This window comes from Lodderomyces beijingensis (genome assembly GCF_963989305.1).
Source record: "Lodderomyces beijingensis strain CBS 14171 genome assembly, chromosome: 2".
NCBI lineage: Eukaryota > Fungi > Ascomycota > Pichiomycetes > Serinales > Debaryomycetaceae > Lodderomyces > Lodderomyces beijingensis.
Window position 1 is genome coordinate 2,022,020 of NC_089971.1, and position 15,005 is coordinate 2,037,024.

Sequence of the window (15,005 nt, forward strand, 5' to 3'; positions counted from 1 at the left end):
TCTCTGGGTGCTATTTTCGAAAGTATAAAATAAAAAAAAAAAACAGGTAAAATTGAAGTTCTTGTTTGATCGGAGTTTAAACAGTAGTATACAGATTCCAGTAGAGGAGAAGGGGAAGCAAAAAGGCTGGTGGAAAGGGGAGGAGGGGGGGGGGGGGCGGGAATGTTTCTAGTCCTTGGACTTCTTCTTCTTCTTCTTACTTGGTGTGTCCTCGCCATCATCGGATTTTCTCTTCTTATCCTTCTTATCCTTCTTGTCCTTCTTTTCTTTCTTTTCTTTCTTGTCCTTCTTTTCTTTCTTCTCCTTCTTGCCTTCCTTTGCCTCGGCTGACTCCTCGGCTTCAGCGTCCTCCATCACTACATCTTCTTTTCCCACCAAGTCACTGGCATTCAATGCCATGGCAGCCTTGATAGCGTCGGAGTTTTTCATTGGTGGAGCACCGGTATCGTAAAACTTTAAACGGTCCTCAACCTGTTTCTTCAAAATCTCACCAAATGCCGTAGTGGGCTCGTCGCTGTAATTGTCTATCCTTGAAGCAATCGAACACTTGTTGGCCAAATACCTCGAGATTCTACCCTTATTTTTAGCGCCTGCTTTGCCGATGAAGGACGAGTGGTAGATTAACCCGTATTTTGGGGTGTTTCCTTTTGTTTTCAAAGCTCTGAACAAGGCCTTTTCAGCACCCAAGATCTGCACAGTAGATGCGGCTTGCTTCGACAAGTTTGTTAGTGAACCCGCATGCGAGATCAATCTAGCGCCCACGACTTCACCAATCAAAGTCGACAAATTGGGGGCCACGGTGTGCATTTTGTCTGTAAGGTATTTGAACAATTGTCGTCTGTACTCGGTCAAGTTGACTACTCTCTGGGCAAACGTTATCACGTTTTGCATATCCTGCTCGCTCACGTCCTGGCCCATGGAGATCTTGGCGTTGTCAATGACTCTTTGCGCTAATCCGGAGTCGTCATTGAGTATGGTTGCCACGTCGTGCAAGTCTTCCTCGGTGAGATTCGACTTGTCCTTGATGTACAACACCAATTTGGCAAACTGGTAATTGTCAGGGACAATCTTGGCCAATTCGGGGAAATGCCAGCCGTACCACTCCTTGACTCTCATCGAGAACGTGTTTATATCCTTATCTAACTGGTCTAAAAGCGCAATAGCCTGAATGATATGGTTATCGTTTTTCTGCACCGAGAACTTGACCTTGGCTCTGGAAAAAGCATGGCCCAATCCCAACTGGGCTCTTTCAATGTCACCTTCGTGCAAGTCCTTGAACAATTTCAGTCCAAACACTCTGATGCCTCTAAGGAAATCCTGGACTACTTCATTCGACAAGACGTCGACATTAGGGAAAATCTCCTTGATCGAGGGACCCAAGTTTTTATCCGAGACACCCAAGCCGATTCTCTTGGAGGTCTTGGGCAAATTGTGCTCCAAGACTTCTTTCAAGTAGTCGGACACAAGCCCTTCTGATATATCGTTGGCATTCTCCAAAGCCTGTGCTGCTCCTTTGAAGGGAGCAAACGAGATGAGTTCAATCATTTTCGAGAATTTGCTCAAGTCATTTCCTGCTTCTTGCACCTCTTTTGTTCTCGACGCAACGTCGTCCTGCTGGATGAGCACTTTGAAGATACCGTAACCGGCTGCCTCTTCAAAGAGAAGATAATCTAACCCGGCCATGCTCTGTTAGTTTGAGAGATTGTAGTATATATGTGGGTTCTTATTTGGGGGACGATTTGGTCAAGTACTTTTATTGTCCATTTGCACCAGTACGCTTTTTGCTCTTTTTTTTTTTTTCAATGAGATGAGAGAAAGGGGAGGGCCCGTCCAACCATCACGAAAGTCACGTGAGCACATAGATATGAAGATATAGACAGATAGACCGACAAGTATATACATCTAGCTGTTAATACCTACACTGATACAAGTATCGATGACAATAAAGAGCTGGCTAGGCAAAGTTCAAGTCCCAGCCTAGTTCATTCAACAACTCGTGCCAATCTAGAGCATGACAGCCTTGAGAGTTCTGGCTCCAGACTTTCTCCATAATGTCTCTGACTCTCGAAGCATTGAACATGCCGTAGTTCTTGATGAAACCATTCACGCGCTGCGCCATCATCTCTTGATCGTGGCGTGAGACGCAGTGGATGCCGGAGATAAACACGGGGAACACCAACGAGGCTTGAACGGAGGTGCCTATCAAGATGTCCAAGCATTTGATCAAGTCGTTGTTCAACATTTGCGATTCAAGGTGCGACGGATTGCATTTCAAGACCGATTCGCGAAGAAACAATTTGGCACTTATTTGGAATGCTTCAAAGAGGGTTAGCTGCAACTCGAGGTCTTGGTCTGATAAATTGGAAAGGTCTTTTCTATCTGGTTTCGCTTCGTTTATTTGATGTTCCAATTCGTTGGCTTTGGAAATTACATGCGTCAATACTTTTGAAGCCTTGCCATGTTGGCTGATTTCCGACTCGACATCGCTCACGTCTAAGTCATTTTCGTCGCCATCGGCAGACTCCGAGGAAACAACAACATACAGCTTTGCTCGGTGATGGATCCCACTCTCGTATAGCTCGCGCAACATTTTTTTACTCGTGTATAGCAAGGTGGAAATATCGCCAATCAAGCTAAAGAGTCTCTTGGCGACTCCAATGAGCGGATGTAGGTGTCCTTTCAAAAAGCCCTTGCTGTCGTCAAAGATTTGGTCGTATATAAGTGGCGAGTAATAGGTCGATCGCAAAGTGCTGGGACTTGATAGCAAGTCGTGGTAGGCAAAACTTGTAATCAACCAGTGCTCTTCTTTCGACTTGTTGAGGTTGGAAATGCCCCCGTGTGACTCCAACAATTCCCAGCCCCATTTGAGGTATACGTTCCATTTATTGATGTCACCGTTGCAAATCTCAGCAGCGCACAAGGTCAAGATGATTGCCAACTTGCTGATGACCGCCTGTCGATCCTCTTTGCCGCCACTTATACTGTGGAAATGGTTAACGGCCATTTCAACAAATTTTTCTGCATCTTCGGCCCAAGTTCCGCCTAAATGTTTCCCCGCCCATGCTAATAGACTGTAAAAGACCCCTTTGTCCTTGTGTGCAAGCGGAAGGAAAATCTTGTGGAAGGAGTTTGGTTCGTTAGCGGCAATGGAGATTTTGTTGAGTATCACATCCAGGCAATAGTTGTATAGGAAGCTGTAAGATGGATCGGCGAGTTCTGGGATGTAAAGTACTGGTTGCGGATGTGGTGTTAGTTGAGCATTTAAGTTGGAAATTAAGTCGGCATATGAATTGGAGTTTTTGAAAAGCAATCCATTTTGATCGATGTTTTCAAAAGATTCAACCACCGAGTTGAGTCCCGGACTATGCAAGAAATGCCTTAGGTGGTTTTCGTCGTCGGGAGCTAATTCTTCGAATCTTTTCTCCAGAGTGTTGTTGGAATCGCTGTTTTTGACTTGGGTTATTTCTCGAAGTAAAGATAGGAACCCGCTTGGTGACGCCACGTCTTTATGCAAGGCAAAGGGACTGAGTGATGGCGGTGTATGTAAATTTAAAAGAGAATTTTGGCCATTGGGTATAGTTTCAGGTTCAGGTTCGGCTTCCGTCTCGGGTTCAGGTTCAGGTTCAGGTTCAGGTTCAGGTTCAGGTTCAGGTTCAGGTTCGGCTTCCGGTGCCGGTGCCGGTACCGGTGCCGGTTCGGTGTGTTGTGAAATTTGGGTTTCCCCCGGTACTGGTAGATCGACAACTTGTTGACCAGGTTCTAGTTCTTGGTTTCGAGGGTGGGTATGGGTATCTGGCATAGGATTCATTAGACTTGTACGGCTGGGAGAGCCGACTTGCAGGGGGAAGTTTGTGGGTGAGTTTGTTGATCTTATTCCAGAAGTGTAGCCTCCCGATATCTTGAATGGGCTAGTTGAGAAAGCAGCCAACTCTTGCGGGTTGGAGGCTTTTTTCGGTTTTTTCTTTGGTGCATCCTTGGGTACATCATCCTCCGGCGGGTCCTTTTTCACTTTGATCTTTCTCTTTCGAATTTTTTGGTTACTTTCTTCGAATTCCACCTTTTTTCTCAACGCCAGGATTTGTTCATTGGACATGTTTTCTCGGTCGATATAGTAGCATTTCTTGTTGAGTCTGGAACAGTCGGAGCACACGGGTCTTGATTCGTCGCATTTTTTCTTGCGGACTTTGCACGTTAAACAGCCATATCTTGATCGGCCGTTTTCCTTGTACTTGTGGAAATCTGTGGGGTTTTTGAAGATTTTCACTGCCCCGGGCTTTGACTTTGCCTGCGGTTTGCCAGTGGCTGCGCTTGCCGTTAGTGTCTCCGTGTTAGCACCGGCACCAGCACCGGCACCAGCACCAGCACCAGCACCAGCACCGGGACTGTTGACTTGTGTCAATTCGACTCCTGTCGCCAATGTCGACGCAGACGACGCCGCTGCCAAAGCGGAAGCTGTCGATGAAGACGAGTCATTGTTTCCAGGCCGGATATCCTGAGATTTGGCATTGAACGTGATCAACATAGGAGGTGTCGCTAGGCTCAAAAATGAAAACTGGTATCTGTTTGTTCCTCTAAAGGTTATAAAAAGCGAATTAAAGAAAAGCCCTGCCTTTTTGTTTTTTTTTTTGATATCAACAAGTTCTACTCCTCAAAACCTCCATTATATATATATATAACCATGGAACTGCACGTATATATATGTGTACATATATACGATATTATCTCAGTTTGCGAGGGGTTCTGTTTGAACGGTTTCAAAAGTGGGCAATTTCGCAGCAGAGTACATGCACCAGAAACGAGAACTTCTGCGTTCTTCTTCCTCTTCTTCAGCAGCAGTTTCGTTATTGCATGGCTGGGGCCAGGAATAAAGACCCTCCTCCAGGCGAACCTGTTTGATAATAACCGGAATATTTTAAATACCTGCTTCCCGCAGAGGGCAAGAAAACCCAGGGTTTTTCGTATTCAGTGGTCTGTGTTGACGTTCGCGGTTGTCCGGTTATACCGATCCGAGGAAAATCACCAGAGAGCAGCAGTGGTGTGTCTCTCCGTGAGAGATAAGAAAGATAAGAGAGGCCGAAGAAAGGCAGGCTTCCAAGCTGGGGCCTGGTCCGATGAAGAAGCTGAGAGGGAGATGCCAGCTCTATAAGGGCCAGCTTTACAAAGGCCAGCTCTCCAGTAGCATCAAGGGCCTTTCTACTGGGGGAGTTACCCCACTGGTTCTTCGTAGATCGAGATCTCAAGCGAGTAAGATCTTTTCCTTTGCTACTACGAGATCTGCCATCCCGCCAGGGCGTGGGAGAACTCTTTCTCTGAACTGACACCCCTACTACCACCACTATCCCACCACCCACCACTATCACCGCCCACCACTTTTTGCTGCCGTTGTTGCCCCTGCTAGCAGTTGTAATAGGCCTGTTGGCCATAGCAGCTGGAGTCAGTCCCAGTGGTGGTTGGTGGCGCTGCGAGAAAAATTTGGCGCGCGGCGCACGACCCGCGCACATGGTAGCGCCCCGGAAATTTTTCTCTGCTGTTCTTCAAAATTTGAAAGCGATTTCAAAATGTTGAACAAGCTACTACAACCTGCTAGCTGCCCCAGCACAACCACTGCACCCGCACACGTATATATCTATAAAACATGTCTTTGAAGCGTATCAATAAGGAGTTATCGGATTTGGGAAGGTATGTCGCCTGCGATCAAGGCCCCCAGGGCAAGAGGGAACGGAAGCCAGAGAAGTACGAGAGCGAGCAGAGAGTGCGCAAGAGAGAGAGAGAACAAGAGAGAGAAAGAGCGAGGAGGGCTTGTGGTTGGATCAAAGACGGCGCTTATGAATATTGCTGTCACGCGATCTATCTGGCTGCAACTATATGGGAAGATCCAGCCCAGTCTAACCCTCATAGAGACGAGCGCCACTCTTATACCGTACTAATCGCTAGCAGCGTTGAAGCTACAACGACAAGATCGTTTTTTTTTTTGGTTCATGCCAGGGAAATGAATGCGAATAGATGGCGACTCGGGTGGCAACACAGTGTGTGTTGTCATCATCGATGACCATCCCCCAACCACCACACCATTTTTTTTTTTTTGAATCTTCCCCAGCCAAGCTCCATCTCTTGCTACGAGCACTACCTCGACTTTGGTGTCGACTTTGGTGTCGACCTTGTTGGCAAAGCCAAGACGGTTACTAACAGCGTTAACGATTTATAGAGACCCCCCCTCCTCCTGCTCAGCCGGCCCGGTGGGAGACGACTTATACCACTGGCAAGCCTCGATAATGGGGCCCCCAGACTCACCCTATGCCGGCGGCGTCTTCTTCCTAAGCATCCACTTTCCGACAGACTACCCCTTCAAACCACCAAAGATTGCCTTTACAACAAAGATATACCACCCAAACATCAACAGCAACGGCAACATCTGCTTAGACATCTTGAAAGACCAGTGGTCCCCAGCTTTGACCATATCGAAGGTGCTTTTGTCCATCTGCTCATTGTTGACCGATGCAAACCCCGATGATCCGTTGGTGCCCGAAATTGCTCACATTTACAAACAAGATAGAAAGAAGTATGAAGCCACTGCTAAAGAATGGACAAAGAAGTATGCTGTTTGAAAAAAAGCAAAAAATGGCGATTTGCTATTGCTGCTGCCACATTTTCCCATGTGGATCCAATATAGGAGGCCACCATCAAAAGGGGAAAACATGCTGATATAGCGATTTGGTTTTTTTTTTACAACACATATATATCTTTTTAATAAATTCAAAAAGTGGGTTTATATTTATATACCAGCCGTCAACTATCAACTCTCATTTGGTTTGCCTCGAGGTTCAAGCACGCGTCCCAACTGGGAGTTTTACAACTTGGCCTCTTGGGCCGGCCCTTTTTCTTCAACAGCAACTGAACATGGAGAATGCCATTTCGGGCATCATCCTCCTCACATTGCTGCCAACTAGCAGCCTTTAAGTATGCCCCCCCATGCTTGAGCTTGAGGTTGAGCCCTCAAGTCCAAAATTTTGCAACACTTTTCCCTCTCTGTCCCTCTGCTACAACGAGCCTTTTATTTTTGGCGCGAAAAGCCTCAGGTTCAGAAAACTTCACGAATCAGCTAACCTCGAAATTCTACCAAAAGTCACATCGTCAGAAACCTTCCACGAAAGACCTAATCAATCGCTATAGCTATATTGAATAGATAGACAAATCTCATCGGATATCATCGCAACTTCATTTTTTTTTTCCCCCAAAAGAATCGATTCTGAACGGCTTTTTTTCCCTTTTTTTTCTTTACTTATTCCCCATAGCATTATTCTTCTGGCATTTATGATCAATCGGTCTCTTTGACTTTCAATTGCATTTCATTCGTGATGGAGAAACTAAGTCCGTTTCAGGATAACAACCCTGAAAGATTATTTGAGCTAGCCAAAAAGCTCAACGAAAAGGGCATTTTTGAAACATTTTTAAATGAGACTCAATTCCGAATAGTCAATTATATCTTATCCTTGAACGACAATGTGATATGGAGCCATTTTTTGGAGGGCAACTGTTGCCTTGATTACAAGAGACTGGATCCAGGCAATAGCTCCGAGGAGGAGCAGCGGAAACAAGATTCTGGCGACCACGAAGAACATGAACAACATGAACAACTGGCTTTAGTTGAGCAAGAACATCCGGAACTCACATTTGAAGAAGACAACAAGATGTGCAAGAAATTATCACTACACATACGATATCTCTTGTGGGAAAAAGCCATTGATTTCTACTACGACACGAAGGAATTGGACCGCAACGGCAATATCATTGACGAAGTTAGCGACGATTACGAATTGATCGATTCCATGCAGTATAATGTGGAAGAACCAAAAATTGCAGTGACAAAAATTGAAAAGCCCACAATAAGAGAAGTTGAAGATGACTATGATGATGATGAGGATGATGATGAGGATGATGATGAAAATAATGAAAATGATGAAAATGAAGAGAATGCCAAGGATGATGAAAATCAGGCCGGCGAGAAAGGGCAAAAAGACACCACGGAGAGCAGGAGCAAAGATGGCTTGAAATACAACAAACAACAACAACTAATCTTGCAAATACCCATGTCTATCTTTGCAACGACCGCGTTGCCTACAAAGGAAGAGCCCGTGAATAACCAAGAACTGGCCGAAGAAGAGAAACACGACACTCAAGACAACCTCATTAGGGAATTCAACAAGGTTTACCACAACTTTGAATACGACCGGGAAACTCTCATCAAGAGAAGAAAATTGGAACAATCCGATCTCCGATTTGAAAAAAAGGAAGAAGCCAAGCCGTCTCATCACATGGACTTGGGGTTGGCATCCACCTCACTACAGCAATTACTCTCGACAATTCAATCAAAGCGTGACAAAGTGGCCTTGAACGATCACGAATTGCGGACTTTATTTATGGATGTTCGGAAAAACCGAGGCAAGTGGACCAATGATGACCGCGTGGGCCAGGAGGAACTATACGAAGCGTGTGAGAAAGTAGCCACCGAGTTGCGCAACTACACTGAGCATTCAACCTTTTTTCTCAACAAGGTCTCCAAAAGAGATGCGCCAAATTATGGCTTGATCATTAAAAAGCCCATGGATTTAAACACGGTGATGAAAAAACTCAAGAATCTTGCATACAACTCGAAACTGGAATTTGTCGATGATTTGATGTTGATATGGAACAATTGCCTCACCTACAATGCTGACCCGAAACATTTCATCCGAGCTCACGCCATTGCCATGCAGAAAAAGACCATGAAATTGGCGCCAACTATCCCCGATATAACCATCAAGAACCGAGCTGATCTAGAAAAGGAAGATGAAGCAGATGCGGAAAAGAAGGAGGACGATGAAGATGGAGGATTACGTGCAGGAAAAAAAGCAGCAAAGCAAGGCCGCAAGCGGACGCGTCAGGATGAAATAAAGGAAGAAGATGTGAAAAGAAATGGGCTGGGACTGGGTGCGGGGTCGACAGCAGGATCAAAGGCGGGGTCGACAGCAGGATCGCCGCTGCACTCCGTTTTTGAAGGTGAAGGTGAAGAGCACCAAGATGGCATCCACGAAGAAGAAGATGAGGAAGAGGAAGATGAAAACATGGCTGTACCCGCGCCTGCTGAGAGCGAAGACGAAGAATTTGATCCACAATTGCAGGCATGGCGGACTTTAACGTCAAAGTCTAGAGCTCATTATTGTGAACAACGATCAAATTTGTTTGCCGCGGATGGCACGCTACGAAGCGATGTCCCCGCGATAGTGCGCAACTCCCACGAAATGGCCCATTTCAATCAATATCTATCCAACAAGGAAGTGATTTCCAAGTCAGAAAGCTTGCTAGATAACGACGAACCCTACTTGATGGAGTATGACGTTTCGGGGGGTATTCCCGGGTTTTCATACCAAGGGTTGACCAAGGAGCAAGAGGAGATATCAGAAAACAAGCTTGTTGATATATATTTGCAGCAAACGGGTGGCGACGCATCTAAAATCGAGTCCAAGTTCCTCTTGTCAAACGACTCGGGTCTCAATCGTCTTTACCATGCAAACATCACTGAGATCCAGGAGATTCGAAAGATTTGCTTCAAGATCTCGCTTATTCGGCAAATGCAGACACAACAGTTTGTGCACCACACCCAAATGAAGCAACCGGAGATTGAAGCGATCAAGGAGGTGGACACCGATGCCGCTTCCAAACTACCGAACCATGACCCCGACACGCACGGGATCCAATACACGGTGCTACGCCGAAATATTGCCAAGATTGCCATGCAGACGGGATTTGAAACCACTGAAATCCCAGCCATCAACACGCTAGCGCAGATTGCCGAGAACTACATGGCAAACATTGCCAAGTCGATGAAATTGCACAGTGAAACCAACTCGCGTAACCGACTTGATGCGAGAGAAATCTTGCTATTGTCGTTGTTGGAGAATGGTGTTGATAAGCCTGATGATTTGTTTACTTTTGTGCAAGAACGGATCATGAAGCAGCAAGACAAATTGAAAGAATTGCGCGTGAATTTGTCCAATTTCCTCAAGGATCTATTGCGACCGGGATTGGAGAATTTCAATGAAAAGAGCTTTGCTGATAACAGTGAGCAATTCATGACTGGTGATTTTTCAAACGACTTGGGCGACGATTTCTTTGGATTCAAAGAGTTGGGCTTGGACAAGGAATACAACATGTTGACGTCATCTATACCGATCCACTTGCTCCACCTGAGGCTCCATAACCAGTTTAGCTCTACTGGCGGAGTAAGGAAAAGGACCAAATACGAGGACTTGCAAGAGTACGAGCCTGAAAAGTTGCACGCGAGTGACGTTGAAAAACAGATTGGTTTGTTGAAGCCATTTTACCTGAAACTCAATGATCGGTCGAAACAGCACTACATCAAAGCTCAAAAGAAGAAAGGGGAAAGTGCAGACTTGCCCGATGATCACGTGTTTGTCTTGATTGAGGATGAAGAGTTGCCGCAAAAGCAGAGAAACGTGAGACCAAAGCTTCCACCAACTGGTAAGATTACTGCTATAAAGAAGAAAATCATTGCCAACTCTTTTTTCTTGGAAGAAGACGAGCCTGAAAAGCCTGTTGAGGAAAAGCCACAAGAAACCGGTAAAAAGAGAGCGCCAGAACAAAAACCAAAGGAGGTTGTCAAGGAAAAACCACAGAATACAGGGAATACGGAGGAGAAATCAGTAAAGAAGGAGAAGGAAAATCCAAAAGCCAGCAACGATCAAGAAAAAGACAACAAGAACAACAAACTTGCGAATGGGCCGCCAAGCGGAAAGAAAGACACTCAGAAAGAACCGAATAATGAAACGGATGTTGCAAAGAATGATAACAACCCCACTTCAAACAAAGCCAAGAGTGCGGGAGAGCTCAAAGTCCCCAATGAAGCACTTGACACTGCCGACATCAATGAAGCTGACCAGGCTGGTCACAATCAAGAATTGGAAATTTAGAATTTTAGACTATGTAGTATTATTACAAATGTTTTCAAAAGATTGACTGAAATGAATTGAAAGTTTTCTAATTTTTGGGATCAAGTGCTCATTTCCCTCATCAGAGGTCAACCTCCTCAGGGAACCATCCAAACTCACCAGTGTCGATCAAATGCGCAGGACTAACATCGACACCTTCACGCCGTAAGAAGTCAGCTTGTCGGTATTGGCCATGAGAATCCTCGCGCGGTGAAATCTTGCCCGAACTCAGAATGACTCGCCACCAAGGTAATGTGTCCACGTTTAAAAACTCTTCATCTTGCGGCGCGTACCCTTGGTTCAAATCGCGGAATATCGCGTGGTAGTGCTTAAGTGATGTCCCTACTTGTCTTGAGTTTGCTGGTTTGTCTAGTAGGTATGCTATGTGGCCTATAACTCGGATGGGGAAGGGCACAAGAAGGTGAAGTTTCGTTAGTTGGTTGGTTGCGCTGGGGATGGGGATGTTTGCTGGGGCTGACGTACCGTACGTTGTAACTTTTCCTTCTGGTATTTGGCTCACTATTGTGTATACTCCGTAGTGGAACGCCCTGCTTTCGTCCGTGAGTTTCACCATCTTGGTGGTTGATGAAAGTTGCAAGACGCGTTTGAGTGGGTGGAGCTGAAAATTGCGCGTGGAGATGTTTTCTGGTGGGAACAAAGAGTTGAATCTACGGGGTGGGGTCTAAACATGAGAAATGAAATGAGATTAAATAGCATTATACGTAGTTTTGGACTGTAAATGGGACTGGAGATGTAGCAAGTGGTTGATCTGGTCTTGGTACTCTGCTTGAAAGGCCATTTTGATTTTGTCAATTTGCATCTTTCAAAGTGTGGACTTTCTTCAAAGCAGCTTCTATCCGTTCACTCTGCTCCTTTGAGTTCTTTCCTAGCTTTTTGGAAAGCTCCGCTAAGTCCTGTTCTATTTCATTGACTATTTCAAAGATTGTCGACTTCTTTTCAGTGGTTGACGTTTCGTTCGATTCTGAATTGTTTATTTTCGGTGTCGATAATCCCGGTTCGTTTGAGCTTGGCGACGAAGTCTCTGCTTGTGATGACATGGTTGGAAAGTTCAATCGTCACTTCATAGCCTCGTCTTTGGCCTACGACGTCGGGGAAAGTTGCGTGTTGTGGCGATGGTGGTGATAATAGTGGTATCGGTGTTTTATGATGAAGGTGGTTTGGCTAGGGTGTTAATATTTTTCTCCCCCCCCATTGCCGCCACCACCAAAGATTTGACAGACGGGTCCAACACACATTGGCTACATCGATGATTTGGCTCATACTCTTGTTCACGCTTGTCTCAGCTGGGTTTGAGCCAAAAAATAGGGTCAAGTTTGAAAGAGCTCAGATCCCGTTGGTTGATGTTCAGCTGTACCTTGACAGCGGCGACTATGAAGTGATGAGATACCCAGGGCTGTCCTATTTATGCCACATCCCAAGAGACGAAGTCAACATTACTCGGCCGCTGCCGTCGACGCCTCAATTACTAGAGAAAGGCTTGCAATTGATCAAGGATCAATTTGCCGGGTCGGAATGCTTGTTGGCACTCAACATCCAGGCTGGGTATTGGACTGTCGGGTATTGCTTTGGCGATAAGATTATCCAGTTTCACGAAGATGCTAACGACTTCTTTAGCGGCAACCACAAGCCGCAATTGCCCAACCACGTCTATGTGTTGGGCAAGTTCCCCGGTGCTACTCCGTATCAGACAATCCGGATCAAGAACCAAATGGGCCACGAGGTCGAGTTGGATAGCAACGACTTTGCCATGCTTGATGGAGAATTTAGCTTTTTCGAAGATAATCAAAAGTACATCAAGCATACTCTACTGGGCGAGATATGCGATCTTACGTTGCGGCCGCGGACAATCGACATCGTGTACAAATGCAGCGAGACGGCCCAGATTTTGGAGTTTCAAGAGATCAAGACGTGCCAGTACCAGATGGTTGTCGGTGTTCCCAAGCTATGCGAGATGGAGGAGTTTCGCAAACTCGTGGAGACCGTGGTGGACATCACTTGTAAGCTGATTGAAGGAAGCAACGAAAAGTTGGACTTGACGCAGTATAAGCTACAGCCAATGGGCAACGGGATCTATATCGGCTCGCGAGCTGGGCACCCGAATGTCGCGGTTTCGATTGATCACTTGAGTGACGTTCAGTTTGGCCAGCACTTGGTTTCGTGTTTGGAACGGTTACCTTCTCCGGATAAGCTGACGTTGACATGGAGTGATACCTTTGTCTTTTGGATCGAGTTGTATGATTTGTTTGGCAATTTCGTCCTGTTGTTCCGAATTAAGCGGGACGGGCTGGATGAGACACACCAGATTAGCATTGAACAAATGAATACCACGTCGATTCTGAGAAACTTTGAGTTGTTTCAAAGAGCCGAGCACCAGCGTTAGCGGAGGTTATTGTGCCAAACAAGAACAAAAATAACGGAAAAAACTCGAATCGACAGGCAATGTTGCCGGTGAAAATGGAGTACATATATATATATATCATGAATGAACCACGAGTACAGTCCTAAAACAAACAACTCTCCACCTGGATAACTTCTTCTTGCTTCGTTGGTACCGGGATAACGCGATACTCCCCGTCTCGTGGGTGTCTCGTGGGTCGGGTGGCTCTGCCTGGCGCTCCGCGAAGAACCGGAAAAAAATTCCATCGTTAACAAAAACCACCCTCTGTGCATTTTGCCAGAGGTTTTGACATATCCAGTTACAGCTCTTGGACCATATTCAGCCAACGGGACAAAGTGACGACGACGAGGAAATGCTAGTGAAGCAGTTTAGAGGACCAAGCAGGAGCTTTTCGCTCTTTTGGAAGATGCTCGCGATGGAAGGGCCCACGAAGCCCGCGGATCAAAAGATATTCAGCTGGGACGACTCGCCTCATGAGGACTTGAGAACCAGAGCAGCCGTGATTCGGGCCAAGGCCTTGTGCCCCGTGACGAGCAAGCCTGTTGCGTTTGTATGTCCTTACTCGGGCATTCCCACGCACGCGAGCCAAGAGGCGTGGCGACAAGACACCAGCTATCATAGTCGAAAGAAGTACGAGGATTTGAAACAGGCCAATTTCTTTGAGCATCAGTTGAGAGCGAAGAACTTTGAAGTTGTGTTCCCAGCGGAACAGGAGAAGGAGTTTGTTGTGAATTTGTCCAACTGGGATACCTACTTTTACACGCGGGACTACCCGCCTATGGACGATTTCATGACTGGTGTCTATTCCAAGCTCTTGTCCTACCCACTTACCATTGGCTCGATCATGCACCAGTTCTCGGCGTACACCAACAAGGTCATCACGTTGGAAGGGGCCAAGAGTTTAGCTGCGTTGCGGTATACTCTATACAGCCAAAAGAAGGATGCAAGTGAGTTCCACTTGCAAGAGAAGATCAGGGTGTTTGTGTTGGGCGAAGGCGATATCCCCGGGGTGGCATGGAAGCAATTGGGCTATTTGTTCGGCAACAACATCTTTGAGATCCACGTTATCGGCAACGCCAATCTGCCGCCAGTACGCTACGACGACCAGATCTCCATTGTCCGACATTCATACCAGTATTTCATCGATGGTGCCTTGTTCCCCTTTGACCCGTACTTGGACGTGTTTATGATTAACCACCCTGGCTTCAATTTCAACGAGGTGTTTTGGAAACAGATAGTCAAGACTTTGCTTGAGTCGAAATGCGCTGCCTTTGTCACCGGCTACGACGAAAAGGATGTTCTGCGGGAAGTGGACTGGATAAGTGACAATTTCGGCGATGAGATGGACATTTTGATGAAACCTACAAAGAACTTGTTCAACTGTACCAAACCCGAGATCAATGATACCAACCCTACGGAGACTTTCAACATTAACAGCCACATCTTTGGATTTAGAGGCAAGAGGTACCACGCCATTCAAGTTTGAACAAAAACCACCAAACAATCGGAGTCGAAGATTCTTGTACATAGCTTAAATAACGTAAATACAAAGCGAGTGTGTATAACTTCATCAAAGGTTTATGCCGTGTGGAAAATAGCTT

General features: G+C 46.0%; 8 protein-coding genes across 8 annotated transcripts; 4 read left to right on the forward strand and 4 right to left on the reverse strand. All coding sequences in view use genetic code 12, as the record gives it.

Annotated features, from left to right (window-relative positions):
- Positions 1–168: 168 nt before the first annotated feature.
- Positions 169–1,683, reverse strand: LODBEIA_P19700 (uncharacterized protein; the record flags this gene model as incomplete). The annotated part of the gene is made up of 1 exon (XM_066971917.1): positions 169–1,683. The coding sequence occupies one exon, from the start codon at positions 1,681–1,683 to the stop codon at positions 169–171; it is 1,515 nt and encodes a 504-aa protein (XP_066828908.1).
- Positions 1,684–1,954: 271 nt separating this feature from the next.
- On the reverse strand, positions 1,955–4,522 carry LODBEIA_P19710 (uncharacterized protein; the record flags this gene model as incomplete). Its single annotated transcript, XM_066971918.1, has 1 exon — positions 1,955–4,522. One exon carries the CDS (start codon positions 4,520–4,522, stop codon positions 1,955–1,957), a length of 2,568 nt encoding a protein of 855 aa, XP_066828909.1.
- Positions 4,523–5,635: 1,113 nt separating this feature from the next.
- Positions 5,636–6,605, forward strand: LODBEIA_P19720 (uncharacterized protein; the record flags this gene model as incomplete). The annotated part of the gene is made up of 2 exons (XM_066971919.1): positions 5,636–5,679; positions 6,206–6,605. 2 exons carry the CDS (start codon positions 5,636–5,638, stop codon positions 6,603–6,605), a joined length of 444 nt encoding a protein of 147 aa, XP_066828910.1.
- Positions 6,606–7,355: 750 nt separating this feature from the next.
- LODBEIA_P19730 (uncharacterized protein) lies at positions 7,356–10,967 on the forward strand (the record flags this gene model as incomplete). Its single annotated transcript, XM_066971920.1, has 1 exon — positions 7,356–10,967. One exon carries the CDS (start codon positions 7,356–7,358, stop codon positions 10,965–10,967), a length of 3,612 nt encoding a protein of 1,203 aa, XP_066828911.1.
- Positions 10,968–11,067: 100 nt separating this feature from the next.
- LODBEIA_P19740 (uncharacterized protein) lies at positions 11,068–11,559 on the reverse strand (the record flags this gene model as incomplete). The annotated part of the gene is made up of 2 exons (XM_066971921.1): positions 11,068–11,375; positions 11,469–11,559. 2 exons carry the CDS (start codon positions 11,557–11,559, stop codon positions 11,068–11,070), a joined length of 399 nt encoding a protein of 132 aa, XP_066828912.1.
- Positions 11,560–11,794: 235 nt separating this feature from the next.
- LODBEIA_P19750 (uncharacterized protein) lies at positions 11,795–12,043 on the reverse strand (the record flags this gene model as incomplete). Its single annotated transcript, XM_066971922.1, has 1 exon — positions 11,795–12,043. The coding sequence occupies one exon, from the start codon at positions 12,041–12,043 to the stop codon at positions 11,795–11,797; it is 249 nt and encodes an 82-aa protein (XP_066828913.1).
- A 209-nt stretch (positions 12,044–12,252) lies between these two features.
- LODBEIA_P19760 (uncharacterized protein) lies at positions 12,253–13,386 on the forward strand (the record flags this gene model as incomplete). The annotated part of the gene is made up of 1 exon (XM_066971923.1): positions 12,253–13,386. The coding sequence occupies one exon, from the start codon at positions 12,253–12,255 to the stop codon at positions 13,384–13,386; it is 1,134 nt and encodes a 377-aa protein (XP_066828914.1).
- A 59-nt stretch (positions 13,387–13,445) lies between these two features.
- On the forward strand, positions 13,446–14,890 carry LODBEIA_P19770 (uncharacterized protein; the record flags this gene model as incomplete). The annotated part of the gene is made up of 2 exons (XM_066971924.1): positions 13,446–13,454; positions 13,703–14,890. 2 exons carry the CDS (start codon positions 13,446–13,448, stop codon positions 14,888–14,890), a joined length of 1,197 nt encoding a protein of 398 aa, XP_066828915.1.
- Positions 14,891–15,005: the final 115 nt, after the last annotated feature.